The sequence below is a fragment of the Lampetra fluviatilis genome, chromosome 7 (assembly GCF_964198595.1).
Source record: "Lampetra fluviatilis chromosome 7, kcLamFluv1.1, whole genome shotgun sequence".
Classification (NCBI taxonomy): Eukaryota; Metazoa; Chordata; class Hyperoartia; order Petromyzontiformes; family Petromyzontidae; genus Lampetra; species Lampetra fluviatilis.
Window position 1 is genome coordinate 18066524 of NC_136281.1, and position 24762 is coordinate 18091285.

General features: G+C 42.5%; 1 protein-coding gene across 6 annotated transcripts; it reads left to right on the forward strand.

The window, feature by feature from the left end:
* The first annotated feature begins 3805 nt into the window (after positions 1-3805).
* On the forward strand, positions 3806-23109 carry FANCL (FA complementation group L). Of its 6 annotated transcripts, XM_078858746.1 has the most exons (16): positions 3806-3921; positions 4429-4515; positions 6013-6124; positions 6539-6597; positions 8080-8140; positions 8985-9041; positions 9173-9270; positions 10968-11064; positions 13575-13643; positions 16136-16286; positions 17828-17911; positions 18461-18506; positions 18662-18743; positions 19402-19518; positions 21489-21560; positions 22603-23109. In XM_078858746.1, exons 3-16 carry the CDS (start codon positions 6032-6034, stop codon positions 22636-22638), a joined length of 1122 nt encoding a protein of 373 aa, XP_078714872.1. In that variant the 5' UTR covers positions 3806-3921; positions 4429-4515; positions 6013-6031; the 3' UTR covers positions 22639-23109. The 6 variants fall into 6 exon arrangements, 5 of the variants coding, with proteins under 5 accessions (XP_078714872.1, XP_078714870.1, XP_078714871.1 ...); XR_013637078.1 differs by lacking the exon at positions 18461-18506 and having other exon boundaries at positions 22603-22649; XM_078858744.1 differs by having other exon boundaries at positions 21489-23109.
* Positions 23110-24762: the final 1653 nt, after the last annotated feature.

Below are 24762 nucleotides of genomic sequence, written 5' to 3' on the forward strand. Positions count from 1 at the left end.
TTTGCAAGGCCACCTTGCGTGCAACCAAACAAACTACGCGCTTCACCAACAGCCATGCAGCAGCTCCCTATTCGAACCAAGTGTGGTTGTTGTATCACGTAGGATCATTGGTTACTCGGACTTGTCATCCTCCGTAAGTTTATGTTTATAATGCGCATAATATATGCGGTGGGCGATAAAACAATGTAAGGACGTGAACTTAAACTTAATCAAATCAATTATATTCAGTCAGAATAAATGAGCATTGATACATGATGAGTACATCAAGATACACTCATCAAACCTTTACAGGCGTTATAGGGCAATGTGACACCAAGGACCTCGTTCTTAAAACACTCCGGCCCACGTGTGGGAAAACACGCGTGTATTGTGCTCGCGTGCCGTGCACGTATCTCGGTGGAAGTGGTCTATCTGGCTGCGTGCTGCAGGATAAGCTCTGTATATACCACAGCGGTCAAATGATCGTAAATCTATCAGAATGAACATATGCCGCGCCACAGACAGTAATAGCTTGCTGGAAGTTTAGTTTTCTGCCTCATTTGATGAAGGCGATTAGGCCCAAACGCTATACATAGGAATTAATTTCGTTAATGCCTTGTAAGGAACGGGGCTCTATTAGCGCAATGAGCGGTGAAAGTAAGCGTGTCCGAGGAAATGTATCGCGAGTCTGGGAGCGGATGGCGATTGGAAAGTTAAAAAAAAATATTCAGGCTAATGACCTTGCGGAGCAGATGTAGCCCATTAAAATACAATTTGAAAACCTAGAAATACATCTCTGCTAAATAAAACAACATTGGAAGCAAAACAGTTTTTTTAATAAAGATGCTTAATGGCAGTGATTTTTCACACTATCTGATGGAAGTGGGTGTTTTGTAGGCTGACGAGTCATCACAACTCTCTGACATTTGCCCAACATTTTTTTAGGAACTTGGAGTTGGCACAAAATGAGGAATTGTAGATTTTTTTTCTCTTAATTACACATACGTGTGTGCATGCGTGCACCGCATTATATGTGCATATACACACTTGGGAGACAGCTTCAATAAGTATTAGCAACAAATTGCTGTGAAAACGATGTCTCTATTCCGTAACGCAGCCATTAAGATGATTAAAACGTGAATTAGTTTAGCCTTATTAAATTAATATTAGGGAATGACCATTATCAGCAATTCTTTTTTATTCCCCCTTTAAAACATATGATTCATGTTAATTTTCATGGGATTTTCACGCTTTAAAAAAAACAGACCTGTATAATTCCTCATAATGTAAGAACGTGAGAGTGTGTGCATCTATACACTTGCGTGTTCCATAAAGCAAGCTTGCAGCCCTATTGCAAGCAAGGCATGCCACACAAACCTGGCCATACACTCCAGACAACAGCTCCGAGCCATGCAATTATGCGCGGGACAATTTTCACTGAAAATGGCCGGTGGGGAGTAAATTGCACTCATCAGCGATGGGCTCTTGCTACTGTCCCCCCTCTTCCTCCACCTCTCCACTAACTCCCCTCTCTCCCTTGTGTGTGTGTTTTAGATGCAGTGGCCCCAAGACCATCACCACTTCCTACCAACCCCCTTGCTCCTCTCATAAAACCTCCCCGCCAACACCGTCCTCCTGCCACCCTGTGTCACCCCCCCCCCCACTGCGCCCCCCCCCCCCTCCACCAACCTTCCCCCCCCCCACCACCACATTTCAACAACCACCACTTAGCGCAGGGTGAAGTGTTTGGCACACACGCGGCACAGGGAGAGACAACGCGGGTCACCTTTGTAGGCAGAGAAATAAATAATTAATTACAAATAAAGACGACACAGAAGCCCTCTCCGCGCCAACAATGGCGACCTGACACTTAATTGCAGTCATTTTCATCGTCAGGTTTGAAAGCGGTCATTTAGTCATTTATAGATCCACAGTGGGACCGCGCTCGAGACATACGAATGCGCTCCACGTTTCATGTGGGGCCAGAATAGTAATTGCCACAGACGTGCAGAGGAGAGACGTGTTTATCCATCATCTGCCACGTTTCATTCAGCAATCTGCCAGCTGAACTTGTTCTAATGGTGAGTGTGATGTCTCACATTTGGGTTCTGTTCTCCATGCAGTCCGTGTATTTTTCGTTTATTCTAACCCTGCCACGTATTATTTGCCTTTAAGCGATTCTCAGATGTTTTTCTCTATTTTTTATGCCATTGATCACATCTTCGATCCATACACTGTGGCCAACGGTGTGCGTTGATCGATCGATGAGGGGGAAACAACGATGACAGGGGGAGGACATTGTGGGATTGGGTCGTGGTTAAGAGGTGGCCTGCGTGCAAGGTGGAGACAGGTAAGTGAAAGACGGAGCGATGAAACACCAACAGTGGAAGTGAGGATTGGAGATATGCAGGAAGAATCATAGGCAAATGTATCCATTTGAGGTCTTCGTTCCACAAGGGATTGAAAAAGGTTGCTAGAGATATCTAGTTCTGCAGACTATAACACACATGTGTGTCCAAGGGCATTGTTAATACCACAGGTAATTTCTTTTATGTTCAATCTCTGTAAAACACATGTATATTACTATATAAAAATAATGCTGTGAGCTGGAGCTTATCAGTTATACTTTGAACAATACATTTCCAGGTATAAATACTATATTTGTAAACGTGACAATCGCATTGGGTGTTGGAGGGTTCATGACAAAAAATGTGTAGACAACTACCATCACGTGGCTCGTATGGAGCAGTGGCCACCATCAGCACTCGGGGTGGGCCATGTGGCTCGCAATCACCACAGGGCATTCATGGTAGCATTGACATCCCGCGAATCCCAACATCTCCCATTGCCTTTCCACATGTGGCAGCGGGAATAGGGTCATTGTGATTCCCCGGTTGCCATTGCTAATATACAACTGCAGATACACAGGAGCCCCCGTTAGAGTCAAGTAGGTAATAATGATGCCTTTTGCCCAGGGATGGCTGATTTAATCTCAAGACTCTTTTTAGGACGATCCAATTTGGGATGTTTGGCCATTTAAATTAACGTGTGATTTGGCAGGTGAAAGGAAACTGAATTCTCCTAAATAAAAATCCGCACGTAATAGAGGGTAACGCTCAAAGCTCCGCCCAGATATATTTAACGAATCCACTCCTGTACTGCCATCTCCTGACCACTTGGGTGCAGTGAAGCCAGAGACCACAGACATGAGAACATACAAGTACGGTACAACCATCAGTGTTGCTCTACTGGCCCTGCTGGACACTGCATCCAGGTACAAAACCATGCTGTGGACGTCGCGTTGCCCTTCTTGGAGACCTGCCGTTGACTAACACAATGTTTTGTAAACAAGACGTACAGTTATCTTATATTTGCAAAACATACTAACTAAGGAGACGGACGAGAGTCGGTGATGACTTTTGTAAACAGTTGCTGAGCAAAGTCCCAAAACGCGAAGCAGCCAGAAACAAACTGCACCATCGAAGTTGTAAAATAAATGAGTAAGACACGATTCTTGATCAGAAGCAATGTGGTTATTGTAAGAGCTTGGCGGAAATGAAGAATTGGAGTGAATTCCAACCTCTTGCAATGCGCGGGAAGGAGCAGAACGAGAAGAGTGCTTTTGAAGAAGCGAGTGGAGCGACAAAGGATATGTATATTAATTATCATCGTTCCTGTTACATTGAAATGATAACATCTCAGAAGCCCGAGACCCACAGCTGTGACCGGTGGTACAATGGCGCTCCCTGGCGGCCACGGCGGCAGCAGCAGGAGGAGGAGGAGGCTCCGAACCCCGCCGGTCCCCTGGTCACCAAGCGACGAGCATCATCGATTGCAATCGATTCACACGGTGCACCATCGCACACCTCCTGGCTGTGACGACAATCCACCTCGAAGACTCTGGTGGGAACATCGACCATATCAGACGTCACCAGCAGGCCGGTGCGCGCATCTCATTCAGAATTAGAAAGTTAAACCCACGGCAGCAGCGCGGTTGTAGATTAAAACCACTGTCGTCTGTGCACCTTCACAATCACACAACCACACAATCACACAACCACACGACCACACAACTACACGACTACACAATCACACAACCACACAACTACACAATCACACAACCACACGACTACACAATCACACAACCACACAACTACACAATCACACAACTACACAATCACACAACTACACGACCACACGAACTCTCTCCTCTCTCGCTGCTGAAGCTAAGAAAGTCCCATTCTGTGAGGCCCTCTCGCCGTCCTCGACGTTGGCAATGAAGCTCCTGAACGCTGCTGCTGCTGCCACGACGCACAGAGATCCACATGCATGGGGTCATGCGAATTGGTTACGTGAGATTTATACAAAATTGTTATCTGCAAATAATATGCATGTTGGCTGCCTACGTGTATATACTTTACCGATTTTTATTAACTCGTTTGAATGTAGAGGAATGTGGAGGAATCTCCCCCATTGCCGTTTCCCTCTGACCTGGCAACCGGAGTGGGGACGGAAGCCGCCTCGCAAGGACTGCACGTGAGTGTGCAGCCGAAACCACAACATTGTCACATTACCCCATTGCCACATTACCCCATTGCCACATTACCTTACACGGCGACTATTACAACAACAATAGGAGCGTAGCAATGATAAATGTTACGGGGTGAGGGTATCCGCGTCCTGTTTGTCTTCACAATGAAGGGAGAAGGCCACGCGGCTTTGCTGCCCGTCGCATTCACCAGCCCGCGCTGCCTGGCGTGGTGAAGTATGGTGAATACGAGAGTGGTGAAGTATGGTCAATACGAGAGTGGTGAAGTATGGTGAATACGAGAGTGGTGAAGTATGGTGAATACGAGAGTGGTCAAGTATGGTGAATACGGGTGGTGAAGTATGGTGAATACGAGAGTGGTGAAGTATGGTGAATACGGGTGGTGAAGTATGGTGAATACGAGAGTAGTGAAGTATGGTCAATACGAGGAGGGTGAAGTATGGTCAATACGGGTAGTGAAGTATGGTGAATACGGGTGGTGAAGTATGGTGAATACGAGGATGGTGAAGTATGGTGAATACGGGTGGTGTAGTATGGTCAATACGAGGATGGTGAAGTATGGTGAATACGGGTGGTGTAGTATGGTCAATACGAGGAGGGTGAAGTATGGTCAATACGAGAGTGGTGAAGTATGGTCAATACGAGAGTGGTGCCATGCATTCCGCTGCGGTGTCGAAGGACCACCCATGTTTGTGCTCCATTCGGGGGTCTGCGATTCCGTGGGGGTTCGAGAGCAAAGCTGTTGCCCAATCGTCAATTGATGTGTCTCTCTCCCATCATGCTGAGGAGGGACAGTGCTCACATGACGTGTGGATCTGTTCTTGACTTGAAGTTGTTGGGACTGCAGGAATTCGTATTCTTTGCGTCTTTCGGTAAAGTCACGTGGATAGAAAGACCCAAGGAAAATGTGGATTTGTATTGCAGTATGTTGTGTAATTTAGTGAATTCCAACGTTGTGTTGTGTCCACCCGAACAACCCATCAACTCTGCCGGTTCCCTGTCCAGCATCATATACATATACTGCACATAATTAAATATATTTATCAATTCTAATCTCATGACTTTTACACGTAATTATCCACCAAATACATTTAGTTAACACCTAACAACTGCATATCAGTGAAATATATATAATGTAATACACTTTACTAATGCATGCTTTTAAAATATCTGCTACTGCAGAATGGGGAGGCTGGAGATCCTGACAGGAGTACACTAATCATGTTGCCTATTTGTAAATGAAACACATTTAGAATTACATTATTTGGTACTAACGCGTACATTGGTATAACCAAATTATTCCTTAAAATTAAAATAACGTTACCAGCAGATTTTTTTTTTATTGTAGTAATGCTAATTTATTATTGATCTGCTCGTATGTAAATATTAGCAAATGTGGAAAACTACTGCATATCGCAAGTGGGCTTTCATAAAAATGTTCGTAAGCCACGGAGTTGGCATAAAATAAATATCCAATTGTTCAGTCGTTTGTGAGCAGGAGTCATGGCATGCAGTGGGATGCTGCAGGAGGAGTGCCCTCTGCTTGTGCCGCTCAACCAAGAGGGCACCCTCTATGACGGCTTCATCACCGTCAGGGTAAGCCCTCGTTTCATTCACATTGTTTAGAACAACAACAGTATTAATCGAGCGATCTCACGACAGTGATTTTTATAAATATGGTTTAAAGGAAGCCCTTTCGTGTGTCTGGTCAATTCACTGCTCATGACTGAACCATGCCCATGTTTGGAATGCAGTGGCTATATTTTTCCTTTTTTTGTGCCGCAGTTTTATTTTTTTTCGGTAATGTCTCCAATCAAATTATGCCGTCATTGTTTTTGTAAAGCACTCTTGAGTGTCTTCGATGAAAGCATGTTTATAAATATGCTAAATGTAAACCTTGTAATAATTGCATCATAATATTTTTCATTAGTTTATGAATGAAAGAAATATGTTTTTATTCCATTTGAATCACACTAATTTTACAGATTTATCATTTCATGATTTTTTTAGGAAAGAGATTTTAGGTTGCATGTTGCACTTCCACCAGATGGCCAAGTGAGAAATGCAAGGTAAACATCAGTCGTCACTGTCACGTACTTAATGTGACATACAGTTTCTTTCTGTCATCAGTTGGTTATCGTATAATTTTCATACTTAAGATTTTAAAATTACAGTGTAACCAGAGGTAGCCGTGTGGTTCGGAGGTCAGAAGTTTGAGCTGGTAACCCCTGATATCCTGATTACAACTGGGTTCTCAAGCATATAGTGAGTTGATCATCATACCTTGGTCACCACTGACCACAAAATACATCACATTAAATTTAGTTTGGCTAAATTCCAGGTCAAAATTTTAAATATCAATCTGACAGCCGTTCAGAAAGCATTTCACTTTGTAGAAGGGCAGGTGGGAAAGTGATATCCTTCATGTGCACACATTCCATTCCTTGCTTGCCACTCCATTATTACTCTTCACCATCGACCATCATCCCTGAAAGTCACGTGTCATGCCCAAGCCCACTTACTTTTCTTAACAGTTTGAATGATTTCATTCACCTGTTTATGTTCTAAATCCATGTTTTTATCTTTATGTCTATTAATGTAATTCCAAGCATGCATCTCTCCAAGCTTCCATGCGCACTTTTAGTCTGTTGCATTTTCTTCAACATTCATGTGCCTGAACCATGTCATTGCAGGGAGTACGCACTGATTTTTTTTTTTACTTTATTCTTCAGGTGTATTATTATGCTACTTTCATAATGAATTTTTTTTTTACAAAAGCACCCCAACCTCATTTTGTCCACGTCATTATTTCATCATTTGGATCCCCGCCCACCTTCAATAGCCACACTAGGTATACATATACTGATTTGGTTTCCAGCTATGACCTTCCAAAATATATATATCCAATCGTTTAGCGAACTTGTTGTCCATCACCTTTGTGTTTTTCATATTTATCCTGAGCCCAACTTTACAGGAGTTTTTATTAAATTATTGTATCATTTCCTGCAGTTCATTCCTGTAGGACATTATAATGACAATGTCATCAATACATCTAATATGGTTAATGTCTTCTAGATTAGTATTTATGCTTTTTCTTCTCCAATCCGATTTTCAACGAATATCTTCTAATGTCGCTGTGATTTAGTGCATCAACTTATGTGACTCCACTTTTAAGATGTAGCTGGTACTTGATTCATGCAATATGTGACTGTTCAAGTTTTTTTATGGCATATAGTATTTGTCAATATTTGTTTTATATTTAGGCCAAGGTTTGAGAGACTGCTTGGATGACAATCGCTTTCAACCAAGTGGAATCACCTTTCCACAATCAAACATATACATGCATCCAACATTAAATATGAAACATTTTTACTGCCTATTGTGTGATTTCATTACTCAGAAGCAGTTGTGCAGAGTTTTTACTGATCTAATGTTTTGAATAAAATGTTTCACTAGGATATTGTGTTCCTACAAAAAAAAGCTCAACTTTGATCATCTGCTGTCTCTGACAGATTCTCAGTGACCTGAAATGCAATTTCTTCTGTTGCCAGGCTGCACTGCAGCTGGCAGCTCAAGCAGGCACTCCGAGGCCACCAGGCACTTGTGAAGCAGGTAATTTTGGCTACGTTCATAAATACACTTTTTGAATGCTAATTGCATCTCGAATGGCTTTCACCAGGTTAGACGTAAAATTATAATTGTTGCTTTTGGTTCAGTACATAATAATTAATTGATCTTATATATTTTTTTGCTTTTGTATTTTATTTCACAAATCATTAGGCTGTTGCTTACCTTAGTCTTATAATATACTACAGTACTTGTCTGTAAAATGTCTAGATTTATAGCATTGTAATTCCGTAGAAAAATTGTATTGTGAAATCTTCAGGATACCAGTAGAAACACTGTTTTTGTAAATTTTGTACAATTGTCAGTGTAAAATTGTTCACATATAATGTTTGAGTTATCAACATTGTAATGCTTGAGACATTGTAAAGTTTGATGTGAACATGTGTTCTACTCTTTGGACACATATTTTACCATATAATTTTACCTTGTCATGAATATATTTTCCAGTTCATATTTTCAAATGAAAACATACTACACTTCTAAAATAGGGCACCGCATTTAATAATGTCGTGTGAATTACAGAACTATAAATAAGTCGCACAGTGGTGCAGCAATCAGTGGTCTACAATGCATCCAGCGACCTGAGTTTGATTCCTGGCCATGGTTAACGTTGGTGGCAAGGGGTGTCTCAACCATCCCTGAGCACCCCCCCCCCCCATTTTAGAAATCTGCATGACAACCAGCTTGGTGAAATATGATAAAACAACCCCTATGAGCTATAGATAGTGGATTAAAAAAATCGTTGTGAATTATTAAATTGTATTATTAATATACGATAAAACATGCTATGCACGCTTTGGTATATCACAGGTATGCATATGTATTTCAGAGGCTAGAACAAAGCCAGTCCTTAGAAGACTTCATCGTGGAGCTAAAGATGATCTTGGTGAGTGTCGGTGCTTCAGTGTAACCCTGATGTACTGCCATTTTAAGATGTCTAGCAGCGCCCCTTCCCACTGACAGTACCGACTTTCATTGTAGACTTGTGCCACCTTCGTACCGCCCCGTGTCTCCCAGGAGGCTTCTTTGAGGAGCAAAAGAGCACTGCACGCGCCACCACCTCCTTCTTACTACTCGCGGCTCATTGGAGAAATTGAGGCCCTGGGATGGGAAACGTAAGTGCAGGAGTAGGAGAGCTTTGCCATATGTGTTGTGTTCATTTCTTGCAGATGTATAGCCTTTCTTTATTTAGCATACTGCAGCTGGTTGGCATTGTAGGCACAGAAGGGATTTATTGGCAAGCTTGTGGATGTACTGGCAGATGTGCCAAATACAGGGACATATGATGTTAATTTGGAGTAAAACTCTCAAATGTAAGTGGGGGCAAGAAAAATTGTGACTTGTAATTACAACACCAGACACGTACGTTGAAATATGTATTTGTGCATACTTTTTTAGATTAACATGTTTTTGAAATATTCTTAAGTGTATTTGACAAAGATCTATATAATTATTGTCAGCACTGCAGTGCCAATCTGAGTCTGCTTAGAACAAGGTGAGGGCCCAATGACTTAATGCATTCAGATTATCAATTGAAACGTCTAGTAACATCAGGAAAGTGTAGTTATTAAGATTTCATATTTTTGTGATTTTTTGTTAAAGCTTGGTGTTACAGCAATGGTCACCCATACACAATGGCCTACTTTTACAGATGATGTCTTATCGTCTTTAACATCCTCCTTTCAACATATGGCATGCTTTCCTAATGGTCCATAACATTACCACATCGATATGGGATTCAAGCTGTGAATCCTTACATTCTCCGTGGTAGAAGTACCTCGTAAGGGGAATGCAGCAAAAAGATCAACGCCACTTTGTGCAGTCTCTAAAAAAAGTTTTTTAGATTTATTTTTCCAGACGCACAACATACATACCATTACGTTTGGTTTGATTAAAATATTCGAAAAACAATGCAGTGTTTAAATGGTTTTACCCGTAATGTAGGTTATACACTTGTACTGCACTGTTGTGTGTGCTGGCTGATTTGGGGACATCAGGCAATCTACACGGCTGTCTGCTTGCACACATTAAAGGTGCCGCATTGCTGTGCAAGAACAGGCTCCTGTGTTCTGACAGCTGGGCCAATACAACCACCCGCTGACTCTAATAACAATAACAGCATGTGAAACAGACACACGATCGTTTATCCAATTCCTGGCACAAATAGTTTTTAAGAAAATTTCAGAAGTAAAAACTCTTCAAATGTAGGCATTTGAAAAACATGCATGTGAGGGGAGGCTCCTAACCTGCACAATTTGATGCTCTGCACGCATGCCCTAACCTGCTGTAAGAGTAGCAGTGTCTAGCACCGGTGTTTACGAGATTGCTCACTCATAACCTTGTGAAGGTTAATGCGAGAGGTATAATCATGATTCCAGAAGTGTCCCATGTCAGGTTTATGTGCAGATATTCGGTTGTTGATGTGGGGAATTCTAGTGGAGGATTGAGCTGTTTTTGACAGATCAGTGATGCACATTTTGCATAAAAATGTGAAAAGTCCAGAATATTTTTTTTTAAATGCTGTATTAGGTATTTTATACCTCTGAATTGTGTGCGCCCAATTTATTTTACATTTTACATTTGACAGTAGAGTCAAATGAAGTGATCTCTTGGATTGAGCTTCTTTGGGTGCCTGTTTACCACATTCAGACCACTCACGTGCGATGTACGCACTTGCTTTACAATGAAATCAAGCTATGCGTGATATGAAAGATTCGCTCTCTGATGTGCGCAATGGAAATTACATTCTTAGAAAGAAAAACATTTCATTTGGGCAGCCAGTTTCATTTTACAGACTAATTTTTTTCGGCAGGCTAACTTTCATCGACCCCAACTTCAGCACTATTGGGTTCAGCTTCTGGGACACAAGTGGACGCCCGCACACCATCACCCTCAACCTGAAGCCACAGGTATTCACCCACCAAAGAATTTGGTCCAATTTCTTGGTCAGCTTTCAGATAGAGGTTTAAAAATTCTGTAATAGCATTTTTATTCCTTGTACTAAGTAAGTTAATTAGATTAGCGTTAAGAGCAGACACTCTTGTTACCCAAATTGAGTCTTATAATATTATGATAACATCATCACAAACCATTTGCCTGTGGTATCCGCCTTGATAAACAGCCCAAAATAGCACACTCTATGCATATACATATAAACAACAACTCAGAAAGTGTGTCCTCCAATAATATTTTGCAGATTAATTATTGGAGTTGCCTGGCCAAAAACTCCTAAAATCAACAGACTATGCAAATTTAAGTGGAGTTATTTTATATCACGGTGTGCTGTGGATTATAAGATTCGTGGCACACCATCACATTGCCATGGATTTTTGTAATTCTCCTGAATGTAGTTTATGAATGTTAGATACAATTAATATAATGAATCCTACACACACAAGATGTGTGCATGGAAAGTGCATAACATATATAGATTTCAGTCTCCCACTGCTGTTGAATGGGCTCATATGGAGTGGCCTGCATCGATAAGTCGTAGAGAACACCTTATTATCCTGATAAGTACATATAAGTATATATAAAATTCCTTTCTGGTTCTAGCCTCCCACGATCCGAAGGCATGGCCGTGAGATGTACTATCCTACACCACAGTTCTTGTGAGTTGAGATTTGTCACATACACCGTCATCAAATCATGGTTCTTCTGGTTTGGCTTCAGCCTCGCTTTCCTGGGACTGAGCCTTGAATCAGCATCTTCTCCAGGCAGTCTCCAGGTTTCTGCAAGATGTGTCCCAGGAACATCATCTCTCTCTCTTCTTGATAGACTTAAGCAATCCATTTATGTAGCCCATTTCATTGAGGATCGATGTATTTGTGATTCTGATACGTGTACGTGCAATTGAGAGGATATATTTGTACCCAATTAAATATCTTCCAAAGGGTAACAGATAGGTGTGCTGGCAGTGGCTGCAAAGAGAATAGATTTTGTTCAGTGCATTCACGCTTATTAGCAACAGGATGTATGGTGTTAAGGCCAACAAGCTCATGTAGATCAATTAGCACACTTAACCGTTCAATACATTGTAATGGGGCTAAAGTGTGTGCAGAAAAATCCCGCTCCCTCGTGAGTCTGACTGTATAATTGTGCTTCGTGTTAGTCTCTCATTTAAATAGCGGTGCCAGTATTTAATGGAATACTTGACAGTTCTGTTAATTGGATACAGCATATATCTCTATATACACTGCACAGTTCTTTTCCACGATCCATTTATTGTCCGTACTACTCATCCGTTTCAGAAAATATTTTCTGGGTCAGTCCCGACAGCCGGTGCGGGTGACTGGCTTTACGATTCCTGGGTAATTGTGTGCACGGACAAAAATGAATGTGTCCCTTTCTCTGAATGCCAGTGGTCGCTCGCCCTCATTTTAATCTTCCACTGGACCCTGTGAGCCGCGCTGACAGGAGACACATTGACACCTGTATGTGTCAAGCCACATGGCGGCTCCTGCCATGCTGCTGAGACCAAAAATGTTGAGAAACATGGACCTGACTACAGTTCTTAGCCAAGCTCAGTTGCCATACATATGTAGTGAGTCCAACTGAGTCGCAGACGTTGTCTTGGGAGCGACACTATTTATTACAACAACTCAACACAACATAACGTAACCTACACTCGGGTGTTGAATGCCCATCTAACCATGCTATGGCATAAGTAGACACGGTCTCGCTATCCCGGTCCGGACCACGAGCTGGGTCCCGGACTGCATGGCTCGAGGCTTCTTCAACCCGACGTGGATCTTCTTCACCCACAACCCGAAGAACCCCGAGCCCCTCCACGGGGCTCCGTTATATCGGCCCGGGCTGGCGCTGGCTCCGCCCCTCGCCCCGCCCACCTTCTAGATCTCTCGAGCTCGGTCCCGAAGGCTCCCGAGAGCTCCTCTATACCACGTGACCGCCCAGCGGCCCCCCGTCCACCGGTGGCCCCCCTCCAATATCATCCGGTCACGTGTCGGCAGGTCAACCGGCGTGTCATGCCCCAACGTAATCCTGGCTGGCTGACGCTCCCTCTCGCTCCCTCACCGGGAGCCCGCACCGCACACTGCTCGCGGTGCCTCCGCGCTGACCAGCGCTCACCCAAGCCCCGCTAGGGCTGGGTCTACGCCCAGTAACCGGGCAGCACATAATGACAGCACATTATCCGCCGTGGCCTCGCAAACCCGGCACCACACAGTGACATTCACAGTCACTACACATATAAGAGGGCATTCGGTGATAAATCTATTACCTTTCTGGCACCTCTTGCGCAAGGAGTCATGCCACGTGCACAGAGGATGCTTTCAGTCTTGTTGCTTGGCTACATTACAATTTTGTAAAAGGTGAAAATCAAGTAAGATGTCTGTGGAGGTGTGTAAGCGTTGTGTTTGCATGCTAATGGGATCTCCTTTATGATTGTTGTTGTCCACAGTACCCTGTTGAGGCTCCAGAATGCTTGGTCGATATCCCTGTGACATTTGACCTTCACTGGACCCCACAAGTAAGAGTATTTGCTGTAAATAAACCAGAGACAATACTTTGCTGATCACACTGACACATTAATCATATACATCCAAAGATAAAACAACATCACAGTGACTAAGTAGTTAAATTTAATACACAGTTTTTAAAATTATTGACGCTTCAGGTTATCTAGAGTCACGAACATACCTTATATATTTGTTTTTGAGATGCACTGTTTAATGTTATTTAAGGTGCTTTTTAATCTGTTAACTGGATACCAAGTAATTGTTGACTCGACACAATTGGAAACAAAGGCAGAATATATATTCCATACCTCAGGCAATTACGGAAGGAGGACCAGGATTAAAATGATGAAATGAAGAGATGAAAATGACACTGACAAGGAACAACAACCAATGTACCTCAAGAAGGACGTGTTCAATTAGTGCATCGTTTCGACCATGTCATACATCAGAAACATTGACACTATGAAATAAAATCCAACAAAAGCTGATAATGATGCAAATAAACTTGGACAGATGCATGTTTGGAATTGCACAAACAAAAAAGGCAAACACGTGCATCAGAGAATAAATGCAAATCCGAGACATACTGAGGGCTTTAGGCAGGGTTCACCGCAAGAAGGAATGATTACTGGGGACAAAGCCGTTGATGGAATTGTAGCCAATTGATGAGATCACCACTGGGGAAACAGAGCAGGGAGATAACTTCACGTGCAGGAGCGAGATGGATTGTGTCATCAAGAGACCATGAGGAACATGGATTGGTGTGGTGAGGCCTTCATTCAGCAGTGGATAGATGATGACTGATAATGATACTAGGAAGACCATTGCAATAGTTTTTGTCTTAATTATATCATGTCATCTACATGTCAGTAACTTGGAAAGCTTTTCCTTCTACGTTTAAAATCGCATCACTTTGACCACAAACAATATGCATGATTGCAGGCTTGTTCGTATGCAATTCCCTCTTCCCCACTCAGTTTTAACAAACAAAACAAGAGCTGAGCATACATCATCAAGGCCTAGCAGTCAGAGACAGTATTTTAATTACCTGCTATTCTTATTACATGTTTGTTAAATATCCCTGCTACAGCTTGCCAACCACTTAATTGCACAGTGGATAAACACATACTATAGTTGATGAACGCAGATCAGCGGGAAGCAAATCTCCACCTTGTGTATCCACCCCACTTGTGAATAATCACACATTCCCACCCAATACAGTGGGTGACATGGTGTGATAATAGGAGCCTGATTTTTTTTGTCATTGTCAAGGATATTGTAATGTCTGAAAACCAGTATTGATTGATTACCGTTACTGAGTTCTGCAAGCAAATGCTTGATTACAATATTCTAAAGAGGTTTGGTAGCTCTCTATATATCTGTCTTCCAGTATTAAGACACTATCATGCATTAATTTCCATTGTAAAACCTTTTAATGTAATGAAATAATGTAGCATATAGATGACAAATGCAAATTCTCATACATGTGAAGTATTGGAATGACGGCAGGAAACCACTTGACGGGTAGCACACTTTTTATTAAACCTTGACTTGTCACGATACAACGTGTGGTCACTATTCCTCTGACTACACACACGTAACTTGACACGTGTAGTTACGATGCCTCTGACTACACACACTTTACTTGACACGTGTAGCTACTATGGCTCACGCTGCAGGCTCACACTGCAGGCTCACACTGCACTCCGCCCCGTAACGTCCGTGGAGCCTACAGGCCCACCCCAGCTTGGGCGTGGGCCACAACCTCTGAGTCCCAAGGGCCGGGCCTCTCACGGACGCTCGGCCCCGGGTCCCAGGGTTCCGCCTCTGGGTCACACAGAGCCCCGGCCCCTACAGGACAGCGGGACTAGGTACCGCAGGGCCCTATCTCTTCCTCCTCCGTCTTCAGTCTTCGCTGGTCACTCGCTCCCCGTGCGCCTGTGCGCACCACCTTATATAGCCCCCGCTCACGGGAGACGGAGCGTATGCGGACCTCGACGTGAGCATCCCCCTTAGTTGACCAATCCCCGCGCGCTTGCCCCAGGATCCCATCGCTGTCAGCGCGCGTCACTGATACCCAACCAATCACTGCCTCATAACCCCCGACCCCGCGCTGACCCCTGATCCTTCACCGTCAGCGCGCGTCACCAACACACACAGCCAATCACTACGCGCTGGCACACGATCCCTACCCCAGCGCGTATCACCACTACACATGTATACAATTTAGCAAATTATGCCATTCATATAATCTGATCATCTTTACATTCCTATCTTTGCATTTGTAATTCTGGTATGTATGCACAACATTTGTTCTTGAGCATTTTTAATTGCTGCACTATACTTATCTGTGGTGAGTCGTCTAAGGATTCACCTTGCCTTATAATCCCGAACCCTGAATGCAAGTGAATATCATGGGACTGGTATGTGAATAGCACTTAAATGGCATGTGAATTGCTCGTGAAAGTGATGTGAATGGCACGTGAATGCCGTGCGCCTACAGAGCAGCCTGGCCACCTTGCGAAGTCACTTCCTGGCAGCCGTGGAAGCCCTAAAGGATTTCTGGGACACGATGGATGAGATCGACCGGAACACCTGGGTGCTGGAACCCGAGAAGCCCTCCCGCGCTTCCACTACACGCCGCATCGCCATCGGTCTGTCTGCAACACACACGAGCATCTCCATCCTTAGCGGTTACCACAAACACTATGGGCATAACAGGGATAATATCATCATTTGCTTATCCATGCGTCTTCAGACTTTTTACGAGGGTCTTGTATTAGGAGATTTGGCCAATTCCTTTCACGAGTGTTTTTTGCAAATGAACGCTGTGGCGATCAAGGGGTAGACCTGGGACCAACTGGCAGGACACTGCCAAGGTAGATCTTGGAGGTCACAAGTCGACTGTGCAGCAGCTACGAAATCTCAGAATCAGAATCTGAATTTATCCTGGAGGAATGCGATGAACTATGAAGCTCTTTTTCACATGTCCAGTAGGAGCGGGTCAGTGAATTACAAGGATATGTGTATTGGTATCAACGGCTTTGGGAATTATAACATGTTGCTCTTGAGTAAACTGAAGTACCTGCTAGGCGAAATATTTTGTATAACAGGAAATACACTTTCAAAGGTTTGTACAGATGGGTCTATGAACCCACTCATTGTATGTGTAGTGACATCGCGGATGTCATTGTGTGGTGCCGTCCCTAGAGAGGCACGGCGTGCGATGTACTCACATCGCGAACATCACGTGTGTAGCGACATCGCGGATGTCACTGGGTAATGCCGGCTCTAGCGAGGCACGGCGTGCGATGCATTGCCATCGCGGACACCCCGTATATGTGGGTGCAGTACCAACCCTAGTGGGGGCTCGGTTAGCGCTGGGTCATAGCGCTGGGTGGCACCACGCGTGGCGTGCAGTGCCGACCCCTACAGGACGGGGTGTGGGAGTGTCAGCCATGGAATGAGGTTACCCAAGGCCATGGCACTCTGGTTGACCCTGGAAGGCACGTGACGAGTAAGATCGACACAAGGGCCCCAAGTGGGGGCTGGGGGTGGTCACGTGCTGGGACGAGATCCTGCTAGAGGGTTCGAGAAGGTGGTCGTGGCCAAGGGCGGAGCCAGCCACGGCCAGCGGACATATAAGCCGGGTCCCTGAGAGGGACCGGGGTGCAGCATTGTCATCTGAAGATCTACGTTTTACGTTCTACGTCCAAGAAGAAGTCACCAACACGTGGACCAGGACTCAAGCCGGGGTCCTGCCCGTTTTAGCTACTCCCAGTGTAACTCGTGTAGTTAGCCTGGTGGTCCACCACCATAGGTTGTTATTTGGTATAAAGGGGCAGTTACCCCTTTTGTGTTAATGTGTTGGTATTAATAAATGTGTTGCCTCCAAAGAGTCCATCTGCGCCTAAGTTGAATCCACTACATATGACTATTTTCTGGCCAACCCAAAGCTCAGCCCAGCTGGCGTTTCACAAATCCATGTGATTCACCATCCCTTAGCTGCAAACTACTAAATTACAGACATGCACAACCATTTCCCTGACACCGTACTTGTGTGTGGGGAAAGTGGAGTATAGTTTTTAGCTTATGGGAAAAAAGTAACATGTGAACACAGAATCATGTTTCTATATCTATGTCCCTGTTTTTTTTTTTTTAACCAAAAACACATTGAAAATAAAATTCTTTCCAGGCAATAGTGCATCACTGCACCTGGAGGTGGACCCACAGCATCCCAAGACGTTTCCCGAATGTCGCTTCCTAGGTGCTGACCACGGTATGGCATCCACTGCTCATGGGTTTTGTTCTAAACCCAACCCATACTATTATACATCCATCGTATCCCTTCTATAACCGATGCTAAGGCACCCCTTTGTTCACTTTTGGATTAAGGCCTCCTCCTTGGAGTTGTCTGGTGATACTTCACCATGCTGGTCAGTGTGGATTGGTGAAGTGTGGAGCCAGGATCAGTTTAAATGATCTCACTTGTCATCGTTGTTGGCCATCGCAGGCTTTCCAATTTGGTTCGCTGGCATTACAATGTAGTGTGTTAACTACTATGGCACTGCTTTCCTTGATTATATTTTATTACTTCTAATTCATATTCAACTGGTATCCCCATTGTGTATGTCTTTTAAGTTGTAATCCGGTTATCTGAGTGATGTCATGTTGCAAAATTACTACAGAATAGTCTAAATGTACCTTATTATGCCGTCTCCTCAACTATTCTTCTGTTAACAGAACCACAAGACTAAACTCCATCTGCTAAAACAATTGCATTAAGATGAAGTTGTATTGTATCAGAACAATGTTGTTACCTTTTCAGTGGTCACCCCTCTCAGGAACAAGCTCAGTGCAAACATGCATCACTGGTGAGTAACAGGCATCAGTAGAAGTTTCAGTTCGTGTGAAGGTTGTGGCTGAAGTTACTGTTGGCGGTGCTTGCTCGTGTAAGCATTGCATCTACACTTTTTATACTTGCACTCGATATAACGTTGGGAAATGACCACATTTGTCCGTTTAACAGGCATCCTGAAGCCTCAGTATTGCACAACCTGCTCCACCTGCTGGAGATTGAGCTTCCTTCGCCCGCAACACACAGCAAGGCCGTGAGGCTGCATTCGCTTTCACCGACACGCATTACTGCCGCAGCTGCATTCCCTCGGTTCATTAACTGTTTGCTGCCGTTGCAGTGAATCGTTAAAAACGCCAAGCGCCGTCTCACATCACTACATGGCCATTGTGTTTCATCATCAACTGTGGAAAAAATATAAATATTTTTTTAAATTACTGTTTTTTTACACTTAATTGGCTTTCATACATCTGTAAATTTGCAATTTGGGGATTGCATTGAGCTTTGACCTATACATCTTTTGGTGTTGACGGTATAGGTAAAGTTGCAAATTATAAAGTCTCCCACAACGTAATGTAAAGCTGGTGGTAGACCTGAATACCTTGTTTTTGGAGACAGGACTATTGTTTACATATTTTATTATGTTTGAAGCATGGCATCGGCAGGTCACTTGGTGGCCTGTGGAAAGCAGTATATGTATAGGTGTTCTGCTACTACAGCACCTCCGATCAGCACGGTTGGCTACGTACGGTGCGAAAAAAGTTCAACGTACATACATACAATTTCCTCCGACGTGCAAAATAGCCACAAAGAAATATTCAAAAATACAATCGCAGCACCCTTCTAACAAAGAGATACTTTCACTGGATACTAATTTGGCTGAATGAAGGACATTTGACTTGTGTGCATCGCAGGACTTCAGCATGGAGTGTGGCATCTGTTATGCATACCGGCTGGAGGCGGCAATCCCTGACCAGGTGTGCGACGAGCCCCGGTGTGGCCAGCCCTTCCACCAGGCCTGCCTCCACGAGGTCCGTCAAGCCGTCTGTGTGTGCGTTGTGCATTTTCACTGCTTGATTGGTCGCACTGAGGGCAATCATTGGATATTATTTCTGCTTTTGTAGTTCCTTTTTTGGACTCAAATTTAACAAGCAGTGGGATCTGGCTATGTTTCTGAATCTAATGCCACCGTGGCTACAATATTATTTGCATGCTTCCTTCATTGTATATATGTTAAAGCTGCCAGTACTAATTTTTGTTTCGTTTTGATGACAGATTTTGATTACTAATATTTTCGTATTAAGATTAGGTTGTGGTCTAATCGGCAATGTCACTAATAGGTTTTTAAAAATGTAACAGGCATTTGTAATTATTATATTATAGTATTGTTAATTTGCCAATATACAACCTTTATTGCATTCACCTGGTCAAATACGAACTAATGTACTGATTTGAGAGAAATAGTGAGTGTATGTTTGTTAATTGTTGCAAACTTGCCAAATAAATAATTTGTGTTGCTTTTACGATAGCGCATCAAATTTACATTGCAATCGGTTCAACTTTAAGCAATGTTATCCTCTTATGAAGCCCATTCTAAAAGCGGTAAATGGAACAGCAATCAAAATATGACATTTCAGGGCCACAATCGGCATCAACGGCAACGCTGTGTCATGTTATTGCGTTGTACAAAGCGGCCGATAACATTAAACATTCTGAAAATGTGAAAAAAAACGATATGTCGGACACGATGGCAGCTTAAATCTCGTTACAGCCAACAGTCATCCTGGCTGCATCAGATAATGCGTTACAGCCAACAGTCATCCTGGCTGCATCAGATAATGCGGCTGATTATGGTGGGGCAGCGTCGTGCTAGATTAACAGGTTTAGCGATGCTTTCAAATCTTGTGCTTCACCAGTTAACATCAGCAAATAAACCATCAACAGAAAAATAACTAACAGACAGGATTGATGCGTTTCAGAAGTAGCATGCGTGTTAGATTACCTAATGAAAATGAATGCATCGTATGAAAAAATCAGTATCGGAAATCCTTTATAAGAATGACAATTGAGCATTTAAAATGCTAGGGTGTTGAGAAGGGTTAACTCTTTATCTTTGAATGGGATTTGATGAGCTGCCAAATTTTGACGCACAATCGTGGCGAGTCAAAAAAAAAATAGCAGCATAAATTACACACCCACGCAGTGTATCACTCATTGCTGATTACTCTCTGACAGGAGAGGTACAACATTGTTAATGAAAGTTGGCCCATATAGGTAGGCAAGCACCTAATGGATATATGGCCAAAGCATGGTCTCAAACATGAAAGTGAATTAGCCAAATTAGATTGCTTTAAATAGGCACTGGTTTACATTACCCCATCGTATAGAATTTGTGTAGATGTAAATATACTGCCATGCCACAAATCAAATGTTTCCTTATATATGGAATGTATAGCCCATCCCATGCATAGTTTCCTTAAGTCACAAATACTTCAGCTTGGAGTGTGTCAGAATTTAATTACTATTTAATTCGTGTAATCTTTTTGGACAACAGCTTCAAAGACAGTGGCTTGTTTCACCGTTAAGACACCTGCTGTCGTATGCATAATTATGTAAGGATTTTAATTACTGTCTCCATCATAATGAAAACAGGAGGTCATCTTCTTTGTTAAATCAATTATTTCTGATAAACACATTAATTCAATGTTTGTACTATTTAACACCTGCTTGTGACTTCATTTAAGCAATAAATGTGTCACAATTTAAATTAAACACCTGGACTTGTTTTGTCTTGCCACTGGACTAAAAAGGTAAATAATCACGGAAGTGCAACCATGGAGCCTGATAAGCCACAGAGATTTCAACATTTTCCAAGTATTTTGACCCTGGTTTTGCACCCTGTGCCATTTGTCTCTTCAACAACTTGTCTGGATACTAGAGTTGACTTGTCTGGATACTGTGAATGTGTCCGTCTGTGTCTTGATGTCTGCCATGTGAGCAGTGGCTGAGGTCTCTTCCCTCGTGCACACAGAGCTTCAACGTCGTGTTTGGAAAGTGTCCTTACTGCAGCAAGGTCTTCCCACAAGTTACTCCTTCCGTAACGTTTATACAGCATTTTACTCCACATTTGAAAAGGGTCATGTGTTTTTTTATCAATTGCTGATAAATGACAACCAATGCTGTTGAAGTGCTAAATAACCTAAACATTGATGTATACCTTTTGTTGCTGTTCCAAAAATGTATTATTTGGTTCATTCAGTAAAGTCACGGAGATAGAAAATAATAAAATTAAATTAAAATTAGATAAATAATTAAAACAAAAACCCCACGACATTTCGATCGCACCACAAGCGGTCTTCATCAGGCGGAGAGAAAAGAGGGGGCAAGCCTCCAAATGTATATAAGGGCTTCCAAAGTTGTGAGTGGGTGGAGGACGAGAGTTGCGGGGCAGAAGCAAGGAAAGCTGTGCGGTGTAAACAGCGTGGGTGGGGGGGGCAGCCAGTGTGTTGCTTATCTCTGCAACACGGCACATGAAAGAAGGGAGCTTGTGTAGCAACAGCAGCAAACATGCGGCAAGTGGCACGCATGGAAATACGAGCAACAGCGAAATTGAACAGCGAAATTGAACAGCAATCGCAGAGAACCATACAGCAGCAAACATCACTATCAAAGTGGTAATCGATTAGAGTTAACACATTTCTTGAATTGTTTGGGAAAAGAGAAAATGGGATGGAATTTCATTGGCGAGTGGTGCGAGGGAAGAATCCGAAAGAGAAGTGTTGTGAGCTGTTGAGCACAGCATGGGGATGAGACAACGCAGTCAATCTGGCAGTACGAGTCCTCAACATTTTCCATTGCCACCCGAATTAAGCCTGGTTATGGCTGTATTTATTCCATGATTGAATGTTTCATTGTTTCGCTAATACCTTGTTATAATTGTTTCAACAGTTTCAGCTTCTAAGTAGAATCAAATGAATGTATTTTAATTATAAGAATTACGTAAAAATGGTAATTCATTGTGCATACTTTACACCATTTTTTTTACTGCTTACAGGTTGGTTTGTAAGGTTTTAAAATATGTGATACCAAAATAACTTGTTTTTTTGTCTTCACAGCCCATTACATTGAAGTTGGGTCCAAACACCACATAAGTAGTTCCGAGTGAAAAACTGGTATTCAATGTAAATGTTTCCCAGTTCTGGGGTGTTAAAATTAATTTTGTTACTTCAAAGCAATACAATTCTCCACAGAAGACGCGTGTGTGTCTGTCATAATCACACCATGCCAATTGAGTTGCAAGTTCTAATTTCTAAATAGATTTTTGGTTTAGGCCACGTGATGATCTGGCACCACCCAACATAACCAATCATTAAATTAAATTGACTACAGATATTTGACCACACCATTATGTGGTCGGACTCAAAACACAATTATAAATGATAATGGCTGTAAAAACCTACATGTTACGAGTTGCTAGTTTATGCGCATGACAGTGCATATGCTTTCAGAATTTATAAAATACACATTTTTTTATTTGTATTAAATTGAGAACACTTTGATGGTTTCATTTGTTATAGATGTATAGTGTACTCTAATGGTGGATTGCAGATTGTGTGAATCAGTGCTGAAATAAACCTTTTGTAAATGTTGCCGCTTCATTTATGCGTATTGTAATTATGCTCTTTTTACCCATTCTTGTTAAGTACTTTTGTGTTCTGTTTGATAAATGTAGTTTAATTTCAAATGTGGTTAATTCAAGATGGATTTTCTTTAATATAAAACATTGAAATATGGAATGATACATTGTACTTTATACCACATTAGATGTGAAGGTCAGTGAGCTTAGACGGATTTTGTTGTGTTTGTGTAAGCTATACTTCAGTACCTGTAGACCCAAACCATGTCTTGACAATGGTGTGGGAATGGAGTTGGGAAGGCAAATTGCCTCACCAACATTTGAATTGAGCAAGTCATATACTTGTGCCCTCAAAATAATGCGGGCAGATATTATTGTACCACATATAATAGCGATTATCGGAGGCACCCATTTTTTTTAGCTGTCCTGAAGCTCATCTCTTGGCCAGCGTGCAAAGTAATGCTGATTTGTTGTGCCCTGCGTCTCCACACTGCAGGAACTTCGCGTTCCAGGAAGTCTCAGTTTAGTGCATTAATGCACAACTGCTGTAGCATTGGATTGTGTGTTCCAGAATTGGATTGTAATATTTGTGGTTTCGTTGGTGTTCTTTTTTCTACCTTTTAATGTAAATAACTGACATCAACGCAATATTAATAGCAAGCTGTAAATGGGCAGCATTTGTTCTCCATGGAAATAACAGGGTTTTCATAATTAGCCTGCTAGTTATACGTATTGTGCTCCATTAATAGCATTCAAGTACCCCCTTGAAGGCTATCAATCTGTAACATTTGGCTTTCCTATTATTGCCAGCAGTGTGCAGATGGTGTGGAATACCCCAAGCCTGACGATGATATCATGGAACTTGTCACAGTGTTTCCATGTGATCTCGACAGCCTTTGCTTACAGGGCTTGGTCCAAGACGCAGATAATCTTTGTCAGCTTTAAGTACTGCATGACGCTCAGTGACTGGTTAACCACCTCGTTGACAGTAGACATTTGTGTCGCTGGAGCATTTATGGTAGGCAGATAGTCTACATTGCAGAGGTGGGACAAAGTCATTGTTATGCAAGTCCAAGTCGAGTCGCAAGTCATCAAATTCATGACTCGAGTCTGACTCGAGTCCAAGTCACATGACTCGAGTCCACATCTCATAGGTGGGACAAAGTCATTGTTATGCAAGTCCAAGTCGAGTCGCAAGTCATCAAATTCATGACTCGAGTCTGACTCGAGTCCAAGTCACATGACTCGAGTCCACACCTCTGCTACATTGTCGGGGATGACCGTCATCCCACAAACCAAAAGCAAAACTAACATTAAAGGGTCAAATTAATCTTAACTAATCTTAACTAAATTAAAGGGAGGTACTACAGGTGAATAGGCAAAACAAAATCCTGTCCTTTTATCAGAATGAAAAATTACCAGATTAATATACACAAAACTATAAAAAAAATTTGTATTGTGACTTTCCCCCAATTCATTTATGCATGTTATATCTTATCTCATGAAATATGCACACCATTTGCATATTATGAAGTCTGAACTTTTTGGTTTGTTATAACGTGTTCAATAACTAATTGGTTGGTAATCTACAGAGGCTTTTGTCAAAATATTGTTCTTTCAGTTAATTATGTTAAAATAC